Source organism: Protomyctophum bolini (assembly GCF_963924005.1).
Source record: "Protomyctophum bolini genome assembly, chromosome: 17".
Classification (NCBI taxonomy): domain Eukaryota; kingdom Metazoa; phylum Chordata; class Actinopteri; order Myctophiformes; family Myctophidae; genus Protomyctophum; species Protomyctophum bolini.
In genome coordinates this window covers 13156781-13172966 of record NC_137878.1, presented here as the reverse complement: position 1 = coordinate 13172966, position 16186 = coordinate 13156781, and the positions used below count along the sequence as shown (strand labels likewise).

At 40.8% G+C, this 16186-nt stretch overlaps 4 protein-coding genes across 4 annotated transcripts in view; 2 read left to right on the top strand and 2 right to left on the bottom strand.

Moving 5' to 3' along the window:
- Nucleotides 1–281: 281 nt before the first annotated feature.
- ggcta (gamma-glutamylcyclotransferase a) lies at nucleotides 282–2771 on the bottom strand. Its single transcript, XM_080788358.1, has 4 exons — nucleotides 2577–2771; nucleotides 1628–1773; nucleotides 1275–1407; nucleotides 282–754 (listed from the first exon to the last, which is right to left on the bottom strand). Exons 1-4 carry the CDS (start codon nucleotides 2673–2675, stop codon nucleotides 629–631), a joined length of 504 nt encoding a protein of 167 aa, XP_080644484.1. The 5' UTR covers nucleotides 2676–2771; the 3' UTR covers nucleotides 282–628.
- A 675-nt stretch (nucleotides 2772–3446) lies between these two features.
- snrpd1 (small nuclear ribonucleoprotein D1 polypeptide) lies at nucleotides 3447–6349 on the bottom strand. The gene is made up of 4 exons (XM_080787450.1): nucleotides 6211–6349; nucleotides 4786–4862; nucleotides 4242–4433; nucleotides 3447–3668 (listed from the first exon to the last, which is right to left on the bottom strand). Exons 1-4 carry the CDS (start codon nucleotides 6222–6224, stop codon nucleotides 3592–3594), a joined length of 360 nt encoding a protein of 119 aa, XP_080643576.1. The 5' UTR covers nucleotides 6225–6349; the 3' UTR covers nucleotides 3447–3591.
- A 742-nt stretch (nucleotides 6350–7091) lies between these two features.
- psmb4 (proteasome 20S subunit beta 4) lies at nucleotides 7092–11533 on the top strand. The gene is made up of 8 exons (XM_080786774.1): nucleotides 7092–7251; nucleotides 8294–8420; nucleotides 8851–8930; nucleotides 9259–9405; nucleotides 9550–9631; nucleotides 9838–9954; nucleotides 10925–11013; nucleotides 11380–11533. Exons 1-8 carry the CDS (start codon nucleotides 7136–7138, stop codon nucleotides 11390–11392), a joined length of 771 nt encoding a protein of 256 aa, XP_080642900.1. The 5' UTR covers nucleotides 7092–7135; the 3' UTR covers nucleotides 11393–11533.
- A 4520-nt stretch (nucleotides 11534–16053) lies between these two features.
- Nucleotides 16054–16186, top strand: part of rfx5 (regulatory factor X, 5) — a 9905-nt gene continuing 9772 nt past the window's right edge. Inside the window, exon 1 of the mRNA XM_080787001.1 lies at nucleotides 16054–16111. Within this exon, the coding sequence (XP_080643127.1) occupies nucleotides 16080–16111 (32 nt within the window). The 5' untranslated portion in view covers nucleotides 16054–16079. The remainder of the gene's footprint in view (nucleotides 16112–16186) is intronic.

Genomic DNA, 16186 nt, shown 5'->3' with positions numbered 1-16186 from the left:
ACAAATATGCCATGATAGTGTCATCATAAATAATTGCCATACATATTCTGAAGAAAACCTGGAGATTGACATACAGTAATTGGATGTTATGATCAAAATAAGAACATCATAATGGTGTGTAAAACAGAAAATCAAAAAAATTGCCACCGACTTGACAGTCTTTGCCATGGACACAATTGTCCGTGTACGGTAATATTGGTGACCCCTGTTAATGTGTCTATGAAAAAAAACATAACATATAGATATACAAGGATTACAGTGTTTAATAAATGACTGACGAGTAGCAAAATTAAATTAGTTTATTCAAATACAGATTTCATTATTATTGCATTGTCAACACTTGCCCCCCCAAACACCTTTGTTCCCAGTCAATTTGCTAAGCAAATGCAGAGAGAGAAGGCCGTGGAATGACATTCAGTAAATTGTCTGGCTAGCCCGGTAATCAAACCGGGGACTCACTGATCAGGGTAGTTTGCACTCATGTGGTATGCGTCCTAACCTAACCATTTGGCTATCAGATCGCACTGTAAAATAATTTTAAGATGTGTTCTTTTTTAAGCCAGCCAGCCAAAAGTCTGGCCAGTGAGTGAGTGTAGTAAGTCCTTCTGTCCACCCAGTGGCGCTGGTCCTACTTTTTGGCCGTTCTGATTTCATCCAGAACAGAGGGACCGCTGTAGTTGTTGGTTATTACAGCCTCCAGCTTGTGCACATACTGTGCTGGAAGACCGTTCTGCTCTGCTCCCAGACACACTACCTGATAAGACACACTAGGAATGAGACTTTCAAGAGCAATTAAAACAAATATAATAATATACTACTAACTAGAAGCAATAAAAGGGTTTAGAAGTGTAATTGGAGATGGAATTTGTTTTGAGGACGGGGTTAATCAAAGTAAGGGATGTTTTAGCTGTCCATTCATGAACAAATGCAATGAGAAGTTTTTGCACATAAATACATTCGTAATCATCTCTGCCAGATCTGTTGTGTAGTCGATAATGATGTGCAGGAAGCAGAATATATGTGGTTCTGTCCAGAAGACCAACAAATGGCAAAGCACATAATGTACAATTTACAATTTAGGCATTTAGCAGACGCTCTTATAATCCAGAGCGATTTACACTACAATAAGCAAGAACAAAAACAAAAGAACGAAAACAAAAAGAACAAAATGTAATTATGTGCAGCAGACCTCACAATGTGAGCTTAACAAGGTGTTGCAAGCTTGTAGATCAGCCTATGAAGTATATAATATGACTTAATTCAGTGGGCTGCACCTGTTTGTACTGAGGGGAGGGAGGGCAGCCGTGGAACTGGTTCATCTGATAGGTCCTGCAGGACACCGGTCCACTGTCCGTCTCAACGGTCACCTCCAATGGAGAGTACAGTCCCTGCTTCACCCCTTCCTGCCTGAAAACGTGCACAATACACACAGTAGGACTGTCACGATTACAATTTTAAGTTGACCATTAATTGTCACACAAATGACAAATGGCTGATGTAACTTGTAACTTGTAGGCTGAAAAAAAGAATCTTCTCCCACACATATATGTGTGTGTGTGTGTGTGTGTGTGTGTGTGTGTGTGTGTGTGTGTGTGTGTGTGTGTGTGTGTGTGTGTGTGTGTCTCACGCATCCAGACTTGTGAGGTTGTCATTGTCCATAGTCCAGACAACTCCCCACACCTCTCCACCGGGACACGGTTGGATGGTGGCTGTCCCACCATGCCACCTGCTGTCCGCATGCTCGTCCCAAAGGCCAAAATTCAGTATATAGTCCTGTGTGGGACAGGGAGGGGGGTTAGTAAGGTGTTGTTTCCATGTTTCTTGAGTGTAAAGTTGCTTATTTGGGATTGCTGTTGTTTAAATTAGCAAACATTTCACTTCAAGGACCCCCACATTAATATGTATTCGTCCACAGATCCCTCCCAGCTAAAAACATATTTAGTGCCAGGGAAGGACCCCCGTAGCAGATTTGTGTTATGTTTTGAACCACCCCCCAAATGTTATTCATTGTCACCTTTATTTTGTAATGCTTTGTGCAATAGATCGTTTTGGGCATAGATAAATTTGTCTATTATATGGTTTTGGGAGCTAAATGTGTTTTGAGTCTTCACTTCTTCATGCAGTGACGTCATCTACCTGCGTGGCTGCGTTCCGTTTCCGTTCCCCCTCCAGTCCAGTCCCCCTCTCACTTGAATTGTCTGTTGTCTCAAGTTATGTCAAGTTGTCTAATGTCAGCTTGTGAGGAGACTGGTCTGCAGCAGAGGTCATTACATACTAGGCTGTAGATGTTAATGCTACTGCATTATTTTCTGTTTATTTCATGCAGTGAAAGAGTATATATGAATGGTCTTAGGATCTTCTTCAGGAATGAAGGGATCGAAACGTTGAATCAAATAAACCAGTGGAGCGAAGTTTTCATACCAGTATTGTTGCGGACTCTATTTTTCCCTCACATTATATTAATATAACACTATTGAAACACTAGTGAAAACCGTTATCTTGAGTTTTCCTTTTCCATTATATGGACATGATTAGACTACCGGTGATCAACATGCGGTTACACTGAAAACAGTTACCTTCAGTTTTCCGGTACAGTGAAACCGCGCCGAGGGGTTCGCCAGCTGCAGTCTCTCTTTCAACAAGTTGCTTCCGAACGCAAAATACATGAACGACATGTTTAATTACAATATAAAGTACACTGTGTAATTAATATTAAAAATTGATGGCTATATGGCTCATCAGTCAAACATTCAGCACTAGGGAACAAAAGAAAAATGTGGTCTCCGCCCAAGCCGGACCTATGTTCCGTCCGGTGGCCGTTCTTTTCACAATAAAAGTAAAACACCCGTATAGAATAAACGATTAATTTGCACAACTATTAACTGACCGTATACTTAAACCGACGTTCCAGTCGTATGACGGTGTCACGCAACGACGAGATAAAAAAATCTGAATAGCCAATTTAACCACACCCATGAAATATTTATAAAAGCTCATCGTTCTTAACCACATGTGCATTATTGTATCCGCCTCCTACAGTGTGAATAATTAATGCTTCTTGTACCCTCTATTGGTCTAAAATTGGAAGTACTTCAAATGTTTCCTTACTCAGGATTCAAGAGACAATAATTGCAATATACATATATATCAATAGCTTTTAAGCACCCCTTGTTGAATCATATTACTTTTCATAAAATGTAACACGCCTAGTATAGAAACATTTGCCAGTGTGGCATGTGTTGCAGTTGCCCAGTTTAACAAAGTCGGTACAATGTCACATACCCCACAGGATTTGTTAATGACTACTCAAGGATACACATTTAAATGAGAAAAAACCCACAACAGATCTTTATTCAATTAGAAAACTCAAATTATACCACAAATCAAACCAGTCTGCACCGAACAGTCACTCACAGGGTTCAATAAAACGCACAGCAGACAATGGGTTCTGTCCATGTTGGAACATTTTAATGTACAAAATAAAAAGAAATAATAAAACAAACAAAAAAGGAGTCGAGTTTCCTTGGGGAAGGTAAAAAGAAAAACCTGTACAAAACAGTGAGACAAGACTGAACTTTGTTGGCATGGTGTTCATCTCCTGGGCCCGCCTCGGCCTCTGCCTCTTCCACGCCCACGCCCCCGTCCTCTGCCTCGCCCACGACCAGCCACTAGAGAGAACAATGTCGATACTTTTACAATTTTACATGATCAAGTACATTACAGTAGTTGTGTACGAGTGGGTGAAAATGTGCACCTGGAGTATTGTGTGCATGGAAATTGCTCAGGTTAAAACTTAAGTTAAAACTACTTTGAACCTGGTTCTTCCTCACTTCTTGTGAAGCGAAGAAATGTGAAATCATGTGCCATTGTCCATGTCCAGGTTACAGAGGCCAGCAGGGTAAAGTCTGATGTCTCCATCAAGAGAATATACCAATGACCATATCAAGTCACCTACAACCTGATATTGAGTGGAGTGCTCGATACTGGTACAATCAATGTGCCTCTTGAAAAAAAAACACTACCAGAATTTGAGAAAAGAAAACTAAAAAATGTGATATAATTATGCTCCAAACTGGAAGGAACTATTTTATTGTCATTGCGTCTCCAGACCTTCCAACATGGTTGTGGAAAAAGGACAAACCTCTTAAATACACTGGCTCTGAATTGATGCTTGACATGCTGCTACTTATCTCCCTGTTGAAGATCCCCCTAGCCCCACTGAGCCCTTCTACGCTCCTCACCTGCTTCTCTCTTCTTGGACTTGACCTTGGGCTCGATGTCTACCAGCAGAGTGTCCAGTGGCAGGCTGTCGGGCAGGATGAAGTAGCGGATGTTGTTGCCGCGGATGCTGAGCGACTCCAGCTGGGTGGGCTCGCGGTTCTTCAGTGTCATCTTCACAGCTTTCAGGTGAGTGTTCATACTCACATCCACACCTAAGGGAGCAATGTGTGTGATTAAAGTGTTACAGATACAGTGTTACATCTGTGAGAAACTATTGTGGATAAGTCACTATTTATTTGTGACATCATGTATCCATGTAGAGTAGACAAAGGAGCACGATTTCTGATGGTCACAAAATTACACCTCATACTTAACCCATTAAAACTGGGAAAGCATTAGTGTCATTTTAGATTTCAGTGCTGGCTATTCCACAATAGCAGATGTACAAGCTCACAGCACGGCACAAGAGCTTGTACATCTGCCATTATTATTTATTTAGAAGGCATTTGTAGAATTGGCCTCAGGTCTTATACAGAGTCTGACAGGGCTGTGACACAAACATACCTGTGATAGTTCCATGGACCTGGGTGCCATTTTTCAGTTCAATAGTGACTGTCTCATGGCTGAGTTTCATCAAAAATCTGCAAGAGAGCAAAAAAAAAAAGTTAACATGATTTCAAGGTATAATTTATTACATTCACATATGCATCCTCCATACTTACCGGTAAGTGTATAATACGTCATTGAAATGATCCATTAAACTTTAATGGTGAAGTGGTCTTTAATGATTAAAGGACCACTTCACCACTTTTCAACTTATCTTCGTATAATTGGTCCTCAGTCCTCACTAATGTTCATGATAAAATAGCAAAAAAAAAAATCTATTTAGATTAGTATTATCGTAAGAACGGTGGCTTCCATTTTCACATTGCAACGTTTCAGGAATAGAAAGCCTGCAGTTTCTATGAGGTTGGATTCCCCATCGATGTCACAGGTGGACGGGTTTCTGAACTGCCCACAGCCCTCCCATGAGACACAGACTGAGTAGAAAACAATTGTGGCATTTTATCATGATCATTAGTGATGACCAATTATATGAAGATAGGTTGAAAAGTGGTCCTTTAAACAACTTGCACCAAATTAGTTCTAACCACTCAAGATCCATCTTGTTTGATTCAATCCTCTACTTGGAAGAGAATGAATTAGTAGCCTTAGCCTAAGTGTAATGTGCACTTGTGCAGGGGTCACCAGATAATAGGAAGGAACCAAGTGGACCCATGTTGGTCTCTGATGTTAACTCGCCGAGTTAAGAAAGAGGATTTTGCAGTGTAGCTTCACTGGCTTGTGGTCCCAAAGATAAAACATTTTATAAATGAAGGCCAAGAGTCACTCAATGACCTATGGTATATGTGCATAAAAGCATACCTGCACGAGCTCTTACTTCGCGGTTTATAATAAATTATGGTCACGTTAGCACTTAGCAGTTAGCATCCACTTCCAAAACAAAGGGGAGAAGAAGTAAATACAAAAAGGAAAAAGCCACGATGCTTTAACAGCAGCAACTATCCAATGTTTAATCTGGAATGTTTTCCTCATAAAACACAGTTTTCTGAAAAAAACAACCTACTTTATCAGGTTAATACAGGAAGCTAAACATGGCCTGAAAAACAAACACCAGGTCAGGACTGGTTAACGTTACAACAATATACGGTACCTGTACAACTACATACTTATTACTATGCAATAAAGATATACAACTGTATAATGTACAGTTTGAATGAATTGCAGTCCGTTTATCCTGCAAGGAACTAATTCGTTCATTCATTCATTGTGGAATCCATTCATTTACAAATACTGCTTCCCGCAAATTACACCATAAGAGCCAGCCTTTTATTTGTATTTTATCTAAATGCATCCGCGGGCGGCAGCCTGTTTTAGCCCCAAATAAAGACACGTCCAAGACACTGAGGTGTATTTAATTCATCTTACCTGACTAGTTTCATGTTGGTGATGGATGTTGTCTATTAATCCTCCACCAAACACACAAAAAAATTACAGCGCTTTTTCAGTGTTTCCACAGGCCGCCGTTGTATGCAATACTAACGTTTTAGAGTCGCGCCGACTTGCGTCATCGATACGCGACCTTCTTCACTGTGTAATTTACTATGGTGAAGTTATGGTGCTTTACCACAACCTTCTGGATCTTTGGGGTGGTGCCAGACCTTGTAGTGTTTTAAAAACAAATTATAATTTATAATTATATTTATTATAATTTGTGTTTATTTAACAGGTAGCCAGTGAAGTGAGATTAATGATAATTCTCCGAGGTGGAAAGCCTGGTAGTAATTTATTTGTTATTTATAAAAATGGTGAAGCGATCGAGGTTATATGTGCATATTTGTAGTCTCTAAATGTTATGATTAATTGATAACGGTGGACCCTCTTGTAAAGGTAGCAAGACCTCTCGCCCTTGGCGAGCAGTCCGGGCAATTGGTCTAGGCGACTCGCCAAAAGGGGAAGTCCACTCGCCAAAAGGGGAAGACCACTGTTTCATCTGTAAACAAGTGTAATGCTTTATGGTATGTCGTGTCGTCCACTCACAGTTAACAGTTTTTGTATTGAGTTGTGCTTGAAATGTACTGTAATTCTGCAAACTATTATTACATACATACTTTCAATCAATGAATCAATGTTCTGTCTTCCATTTTTTAATGAAATGGGTGAATTAACTGGGTAATATGGGAATTAATCTCAGAGTCAGCCATGCAGTCAGGAGTCAGGACAGATTCAAAGCTCCACAGATTGAACGGATTTTCTTTTTTGTAAAAGATCATCTTTGTATCACGTCTCAATAAAGTGTTTACTGTGTTTTGTCGTCACTTCCGATTTCCGAAAGACAGAATCATCATCCAACATGGAGTCTAGCGGCTTGAAGTTGAATTTCTGGGAGAATGGACCCAAACCCGGACAGTTTTATTCCTTCCCGGGGAACAGCTTCGGTACCGGCTGCGGTCCCGTCCGACACACGCTGTAAGAGACGCAACATTCCGTCCTATTCCGACATTTGTTATTCATTGTGTTCTTCTGTTGTGGTCCCATGGTGCTGTCTCATCATGGATGGTGCTAAGCTAACTAGCAACAAAAAAAGAACAGACCTTAAAGCCATCACCGCGGCGCAGTGCGTGGCGGTGACAGCTTGTAGATTTGTTATTTTCTGGCGAGGGACACCGTCTTACCGACGGAGTATAAATGAAGATGCTATGCTAACTATAGCTACTTCAACTCGTAGTTAAAAAGCTTCAACTAATCAACTTGGGTCCTTGCTAGTTCAATGCGATCAATTACTCGATGTGTATTAAAATATCATCATTGGTTGATGATTGCCGTCAGTCAGGAGGAAACTTTGATTTCCTGATCATTAGAATTAGATCACCATCATCCTCACTGTTGTTGATAATTCAATGGACAGCAGCTAGCGGTTTGCCTAGCTCTGGTCCATAGCATTCTACTGCTTCGATTCTGCAGTAGAAGGCTATGGGTATGGACCAGAGCTACGGTTTGCCAAGCTAAACATCGCTACTACAGAATGGAAGGTTATCGTTTATTACGGTAACTTAAATGTCAAACACAAAGCGTTCATACATTTTAATAACAAACTAACTGGAACAATAACCTTAAATGTGGTCTTGCGTTTTAATCTCGGATAGATCTTCCTTAGTTCCTTGATACCCGTGGGGAAATTCAACAGTAAGCTGAAACACATGTTTGTTAATTAGGCGACAGTCTGGACTAAGTTATTATAATATCATATATTCTTACATACATACTGTACATATTATGTACAGTATGGCACCAGTAAATAAGACCATACATTTGGATATACGTGCAAAGACTATTTTCAGTGTTGATGAAACCGTACAGTGTCAGCTGGCCTACAACAGGGGTATATGGATATTTAGTATTTTAGAAGTACAGTGTTCAATACATTTTCAGAATGAGTAACACTGCTCTTTATTGTTACCTGACTGTCTCCTGTACTGTATCTGTCCCTTTCCTCTGTCCTCTCTGCCAGCAATCCCATGGTAACGGGGACATCAGTGTTGGGGGTGAAGTTCACCGGAGGAGTGGTGATGGCAGCGGATATGTTGGGTTCCTATGGCTCTCTGGCTCGTTTCAGGAACATCTCTCGCCTCATGAAGGTTAGACACTTGAGAAAAGGCACATTCGTTTTGGCATGTGGTGGCTATAGCAGGGAACACACTAAACAAGTACAATTTCCTATAGAACCAGTACAGATCCTGTTTAAAAAAAATATATATAGGATTAATTCTATGCAGTCTCTCAAGTCTCTTTCGTTGCCACTAGACTGAACACTGTCACTGCCATGGTTTTTAAATGTTTACAAAGAGCCTCTTCCTCCCCATCCTCTCCTTCAATTATATAACAATCAGGTCATCTTTCCCCGGCTGGGTTTACTTTAGTTTTATTATTTTACTATTGGCTCTCACACTGAAAGGGAATTCCAGGAAGCTTGTGTCTCCCTTCTTTTTGGTGCTTGATGTTTTACTGACAGTGCAACAATTTTGAGAGAAAAAAAGGCATAATTACGGTGTTGCTTCTGTGTGACAGGTGAACAGTAGCACTATCCTGGGAGCATCAGGTGACTACGCTGATTACCAGTATCTCAAACAGATCATCGAACAGATGGTGTAAGTATGCTCTCTCTGTCAGTGTTGTTTTTGTGATAGTCTCTTCAATAGTTTCCATTTTGTTTTAGTCACATTTTAGTCACCTGGAATGTTTTAGTGTTAGTCTAGTTTTAGTCGACTAAATATCATAAGATTTTAGTCTACTAAATAGCTTAGTTTCTATTTAGTTTTCATCAGTGAAAAAAGGTAGTCGACGAACATTTTAGTCGACGAAAACAACACGTGTGTGTGTGTGTGTGTGTGTGTGTGTGTGTGTGTGTCAAGATGAGTAGTCTGTTATCTTCCTTTCCTCATCCTTCCTCTCTACCTCTCTGTGCTATGTCTCCAGTATAGATGAGGAGTTGCTAGGTGACGGTCACAGCTACAGTCCCAAGGCAGTTCATTCGTGGTTGACCAGAGTGATGTACAACCGCCGCTGTAAGATGAACCCTCTGTGGAACACTGTGATCATAGGAGGCTTCTACAACGGAGAAAGGTATGGATGGATAGTTAGCTAGCTAGTTGGTACCGCATAGGCCATACAAAAATCGCCGTAACAAACACCACTTCATGAAATCATAATTAAATGTTGTGGTTTGTTTTTTATAATGAACCTGTTGGCCATGTGTTGTGCCTTCAGTTTCCTAGGTTATGTGGACAAGTTGGGCGTGGCCTATGAAGCTCCTACAGTGGCCACTGGTTTTGGTGCATACCTGGCCCAGGTGAGGAGCTATTCATTTATTTTGATTTCAAGCCAAAATAATAAATTGCAGATCTACAAGCTCACAATGCATTCAATATGAAATTAAATGAAACTCACCTATTATCTATAGACAAATTGGTGCTCTGTGGATTTGTCTTTACTCAAGTATCTGTTCTTTTTGGTAAATGAAATGATGCTTGTGTGTGTGTGTGTGTGTCTGTGTAGCCCCTAATGAGGGAGGTGGTGGAGAATAAGGTGGAGATAACAAAGGAAGAGGCTAGGGAGCTGGTGGACCGTTGTCTCAAAGTGCTCTACTACCGTGATGCCCGCTCCTACAACAGGGTGAGTTGATCCAGTATGATGCCAGTATGATACTGGCATCTCCCAGTGCTTTGAATGTGCAGGCCTGTTTTCCATTTGGTGGTCACTGGTGTGACGAAGTGTTGCGTGGCAAAAGTTTCCGATCTACAAGCTCACATCGTGATGCATTGTGCACTTGTAGATCAACTAGAGGTTCATGCGCCTTCGGCACGCTCACATCCTGCTTTAAAAAAAGCAAATTAATAGGTTTCCCATCATGCACCTGTAGCCCAACATGCCTTGCACTGCACGTTATCGGCTGTAGCCTAGCGGGAGAAGGAAAGGGGAGTCCTGTTTCTGGACCGTTTTAAAAGCCCTTTTTCTTGGAATGTAGTCTTGGGATTTCTGATGTTATGCTGTGCCGAGGTTACAAATCACAATGTTAACGCTTCTGAAGAGAAATAGACTTTACTATAGACGATGGAGTGCGTAATGGCAGCTTTCAGACACTGAAGTAGGTACGATGCTAGGGGAAGAGGGTTCTTGCTAGGGGGAGGGGGTACTATTGGCGAAATTAAAGTAAATAAAAGAATGCAAGCATATTGGAGGTAATGAAAGGAGTCTACATTGCGCCCACCAATGTTCAGCACAGATCAATGTCGCGTGAGGGTCGTGGAGCGCCTTTGCGTGAGGAGATTGAAACTGGTAGAATGCAGAGGGGAGCCAGTGACGTATGAGGACCAGAAAGCACAGTTGGGAACGGCAGTTTCGCCTACGTAGCGGCCTATGACTTTGCGACATGAACTGGCGCACATTTTGTCTGTCTCAAATGTGTGTGTGTATATATAGATTTATTGAAAAAATAAATATCACCTACAATGACATGCCACATACAGTAAAGCAGGTGTGTGTTTAATTGTAGTTAGTTTCCCAGAATTCTCTCATGCTTGGAACTAATGGTCTTTAGAGTTCTTAACTGGTGTTAAACTGTTTGTTTTTATTTGCTTTTCAGCATGAGATCGCCATAGTAACAGAGCATGGAGTGGAGATTGAGGGTCCTCTGTCCTCGGAGACAAACTGGGATATTGCCCACTGTGTCAGGTAAGGTCAAAGTTGAAATGTCAAATTCTACTTCACAAGAGCAGCGGAGACTAAACAAAAAATTGCCATATTTACTTTAAACTCTCTTAATTTACATGAGACTTAAAAAGGGATTGAAGACACAGGAGTTGATTCTCCTTGCTGTTGATTTTTTTCATATTGCTTATTAATACATAAGGAAGAATTAAATATATAATTACTGCCTATCTTGAGGGAGTGTGTATATCTATACTTTATTCATTACTCGTTCGCAATACATCGGCCAGACTGAGATACCGGTGGTCAGGCTCTAGTGTATTGATGTGTGTTTGATGTATTAATGTGTCCGTGTGTGTGTGTGTGTGTGTGTGTGTTATCTCTCTGCAGTGGTTTCGAATGAAGAGGAATACCAATCTACTGTATTGTTTTTGTTGATTCACATCACTTCCATAAAACATGCATACGTACATACTTTGGGTTTCTTAATTTCTTTTCTCGTTCATTGCCATTTTTTGTAAAAATAAACTGTCTAAAAAATAAACTGCTTAAAGTGTGTTGTTGTTTAGCAAAACATGACAAAAGTTGCATCAGAGAAGACAAATGACTAGAACCACAATAATAAATAATTATATCCAGACATCTATGACATTTGCACATATCTATCTTGCTTGTTTTATGTGTGTTAAATTGTCCATCTAGATATCTTGTCTTATTTCACTAGTTAAGTACATGTTATATTATATATAAAATTGGGGGGGCTTATTTGGATAGGGTTCGAACCCTGCCTGGGGTCGACGTCAGCAAGGGCATGCGGTCACAACAGTTTCCTATAAACACTAAATCAAATGCGTTCAGATCTGAGTCAAGTCTCCTGAGGAGGCTCGTCTGAAGCCTGTCCTGGACGGGGTATCCGGACGTAATTTTTTATTTATTTGGATAGTATAGTGGAAAGTAACAGGAGACGTAGTGTGACACAGAAAAGGTTGTGCATGGGAATCGAACCTGAATATGATGAATTTGACTTGACTGGTTTCAATTATAGTTCAGAGATGAAGCACGTCACTAACAAATCAATCTGTATTTTATATATATAATGTGTGTTCGGAAACTTAACTTTGGTCCATTATTTCTCCACTTTAATAACACCAATTGGTATTATTTTAATCGTTGATTAGTCACCTTTACAACAGGGTATAAGTAAGAATCTGGTGTTTGTAGGATGAGCAACACAGCTAAACATGTGGGTAGCACCTCCTAAACATTTGCCAAAATGCAAGTGGTTGGTAATATTCACCCTTGTTTTGGATTGGATGATTGCACTCTAAAAAACAACACATTGGCCATTTTTACACTTTATTTGTTGAGGAACCAAATGGAAGATCCAAACGCAGCCGCAACACTTGGCACCTCCTCGTATCATGCTGGTTACCAACCTAGCGAAGCCACATTTTGCTGTGGGATGGCATCCCATTCTTCAACCAGGTTTTGTTGCAAGTCAGCCGACCCCTCTACACTCCCAACATTTGGAGGTAGGCCTACGTGATGATCCTGGATTCCTGGCTCTGTCGGGGCAAGCATTGTCATCCTGGAGGATGGCGTTAGGTCCCAGATTCTGAAGATATGGGATCGCCACTGGTTCCACAATCTCATCCCGATATCTCACTGCACTTACTTATTGAAGGCAATCTCACCTTCAATAAGTTCTGTCTTGCGGCTCTTGCCCATTAGAGAGATACTGCCCCATACCAAGTTGTTGTGGCAGCTGAGCTGGGTATGGATCTAAGGGTTTGAGGTCAGATGTAGAGTTGCTGGCCGGCTCCATATATGCAGATCTAGGACCTAGATTATAGGTGATTCTTCTCCATGTATGGTTATCCAGGGTTTGATGAGGTCAGTGTCGTGATATTCATATATGGAGACCTGTCATGAGGCGTGACCATATATGGAGGCATGACCAACTGATGGGAGATGCAGGTTTTCATAGTAAACTACGACCTTTTGGTCGCAATTAAACAGAAAATACCATTTTGAATACTTCAGGAATGTTTTTCTTTGATTAGCCTACTCCAGTACTTCTCATTAATGGATTCAAGTAAAAATGTGACTGAGCAACTTTCCCTTGTAGTGGAGTTATATATATATATATACTATATGACTCAATTAATGGGTTTGTGTACTTCACTCATTCAACTTCTCAATTTGGGGTCCAGAGATCCTTGAGGGAGTTCCAGGTGATCCCCCAGTTCAAATGGACCCTTATAGAATAGATGTTATTCTGAGATTGTACAATTGGGTCCTTGAATTAAAAGACTGACTGAAAGATTGATTCACTCCCCAGACTTGCCATGACGTAAACTAAACTATATTCTGGTATTATGATATTATGATCCATTTAATTATTTTGTCTGTCTGAAATGAATACAGCATGAAAATGAAGCCCAGCACATTGTGTTATTATGTGACTTAATTAATGTCCATGCTTCACTGACTGTAGATTGTAGAAGATAGAGAAGTTAACATACGGTATTCACATTATTATTATTTTCAAAATTATTAATGATTATACTTTCACTTTCGTTGCTATGGAAATGTCAGTCACTGGGCAGACCTGAATAAATCCCAGTCCAAAAAAGAACTCTGCTCAACCAATCCCATTAAAGCCTGGTTCTGTATCCATGCAGAATCCGTGCAGCCAGCCAACCAGAGCATACGTCGTCTTTGTAGTCAGGCAGACATCACACTGTCGTCCAATCACAAAAACATCTGAAAGGGGATTTTTGCTGTATCCTGGATCAGGTACTTTCTTTTTCTTTTGTAAAATAATTACTTACTTACTTACTTTACTCACGGGCATTACTTACGTTTTCATCTGACGTGACACAAAACAGTCACATAATTACAAACTATTCTGTCGAATTATTTAGAAAATTTCTAACACGACGCGACACATTGTGGTTTTTAACGGGGGTTTCCATTGCTTGCTAATGTTAGCTAAATGCAACTAGCTCAGCTGGTTAGCATGCTATGCTAGGTTAGCGGCTAACGGGCGAACGCTCACTTGACGTAAACCACGCGCTTTATCCCCGTTAACAATATGCACGTGAAATAAACTACAGCTAACGAGCGCGCGCGGGGGGAGCTATTAGCTAAAGGCTAATTAAATAATAAATACACTTCGTCGCACGAGCGCGTCGCTGGAAAAAAATGACGTAATGCCATTTCATGAAGAATAAAGAAATTGTGTCGACGCTAGCGCGTCATTTTTGTGTTGAAATTACGTCATTTTTGTCGCGCGTGGAAAAGGCCCGTGCGACGAACCCTGGTTTGATCCTCTGACAGTTAACTGACAGGCTAACGGGCAGCCTGCTACGGCTCGGGTGTTTCTTCGGAATCGGTGACCTATCGAATAATGTCTCCTCCGACCGAGTACAAAACGGCCAGTCTAGGGGCCAGATCCTTTCTGGTCACCGTTTTCGATAAAGCCCTCCATGGGGGATAAATGTGGTGCGACTTTAAAGTCAGTCGTCATCGTCATTCACAACCATGCTGCTTTCATGCTCTGTGCAACGATAATATACCAATGACAATTAGGTCACCGACTTGGGCGTGACGCCAGTGTTACTACTACAGTACTACTACTACTACTACATTACAGGGATGTACTCTGTTCTGACATGACAGCCGTGATTGAATGGTGTGTGAAGCATATGGCTACTCCATTGCATGAGCCAAAAGGAACAGACCTATAGGCTACAAGCTGTATAGAGATTGATATCTACATTTTGGCAATTAGTTCAAGTTTGTATTGTGTGACTGTGTGTGTGACACTGTGACTGTGTGTGTGTGTGTGTGTGTGTGTGTGTGTCATTAAGCCTGGTTTATGCTCCCTAAATGTCGAAGACAGTGTCACACACACACACACACACACACACACACAAACACACGTGCACACTGCAGTTACACACAATACAAACTTGAACTAACCCAGGTATTGTTTCTCTGTGCATAGCTATCTTTTCTTATCCTTATTCCTGTCTGTCCAAGGATGATATTGATTGACACTTTGACTTATTTTGTGTCCCGACTCCATATATGTATGTATTTATGATACATAAATAGTTCTGTTGATGTCCACTACTTTAAGTTTTAGCATGCAGGAATGAGGAATGTAGTCAAGAAAATAGAAACTTGCTTTCTATCAATCAAATATTTTTGAGTGGTGCAACCACTCCAAGGAACAGCAATGTCCACCTGTGACGTTAATGAGCCAATAACTATGAATACCAGTAGGGGCGCAGAGAGAGATAGTATTAGTGCTTCTGGTTTGTCATCTGTAACATGCATCATATATTATTATTATTATTATTATTATTATTTGTATTGATTAATCGCCAAATTATTGTTTTGAAATGATCAAATACACAATTACTGCAAGACAATACTTGGGTCTTGGTCCCATGGCTTTATTTTTAGACAGCATTTGCAAATTGAATTCTTTACATTTGAGCAAATAACCTGGCATTGACAGGTTGAAAAAACACCATTGGAGCAAATCTGTGTGCGGACTCTCTTCTCTTCACTGTACTTACCTTAGTCCAGCACCAGACAGGAACTGGATGTGCGCTAGCCACGTACGTTTTATACTAATGAATGGAAAACAAACCACGCTTTTGTAAAATGGTGTTCAGTAATATCAAGTATAATAAAACATAAAGATCAACATGATAGACTCCACCAGTATGGTCCATTATTATTGCTTGACAGCACCATTAATTAATCACAACTGGTACAAACTCAAGCGACCCACTCAACCGACCACACTCCAATTATCGATCAGAATGCCACCCTGGACTTTTATTTACTGCTAACTGAAGCTTTTCTGTTACTTTTCTGTGTGTATTTCCGTGTCCATCTTGTTTGCATGTCTGTATGAAAGCAGTGATTTGTGCTTCCATCCTGTAGATGGCGTTAGGGAGGAGCTAGGCTGTGTAGCAGCTGTGATGTCAGAGGAGCATGGACCCCCCTGCAGGAGGGGAGGGGGGGGAGGAGGAGAGCTGGACCCGGGGGAGGGGGAGACAGAACCCAGCATGTTACTGCAGAAACTCAAGACCAACATCTCGTAAGTTGACACTACTACTACTACTACTGCACCACACGGAATAACTTACATATCAGAGACTGTACTCGCCTCAGT

Coding starts and splice junctions, on each gene's coding strand:
- snrpd1 (XM_080787450.1), bottom strand. Junction 4,434..4,785: donor GGTCCATGGAACTATCACAG/GTATGTTTGTGT, acceptor TTGCTCCCTTAG/GTGTGGATGTGAGTATGAAC. Junction 3,669..4,241: donor GTCCAAGAAGAGAGAAGCAG/GTGAGGAGCGTA, acceptor TGTTCTCTCTAG/TGGCTGGTCGTGGGCGAGGC.
- psmb4 (XM_080786774.1), top strand. CDS start 7,136: ATGGAGTCTAGCGGCTTGAAGTTGAATTTCTGGGAGAATGGACCCAAA. Junction 7,252..8,293: donor GGTCCCGTCCGACACACGCT/GTAAGAGACGCA, acceptor CCTCTCTGCCAG/CAATCCCATGGTAACGGGGA. Junction 9,406..9,549: donor GGCTTCTACAACGGAGAAAG/GTATGGATGGAT, acceptor TTGTGCCTTCAG/TTTCCTAGGTTATGTGGACA.
- ggcta (XM_080788358.1), bottom strand. CDS start 2,675: ATGTCGTTCATGTATTTTGCGTTCGGAAGCAACTTGTTGAAAGAGAGA. Junction 1,408..1,627: donor AACCTCACAAGTCTGGATGC/GTGAGACACACA, acceptor GCACGTTTTCAG/GCAGGAAGGGGTGAAGCAGG. Junction 755..1,274: donor CCTCCCCTCAGTACAAACAG/GTGCAGCCCACT, acceptor GTGTCTTATCAG/GTAGTGTGTCTGGGAGCAGA.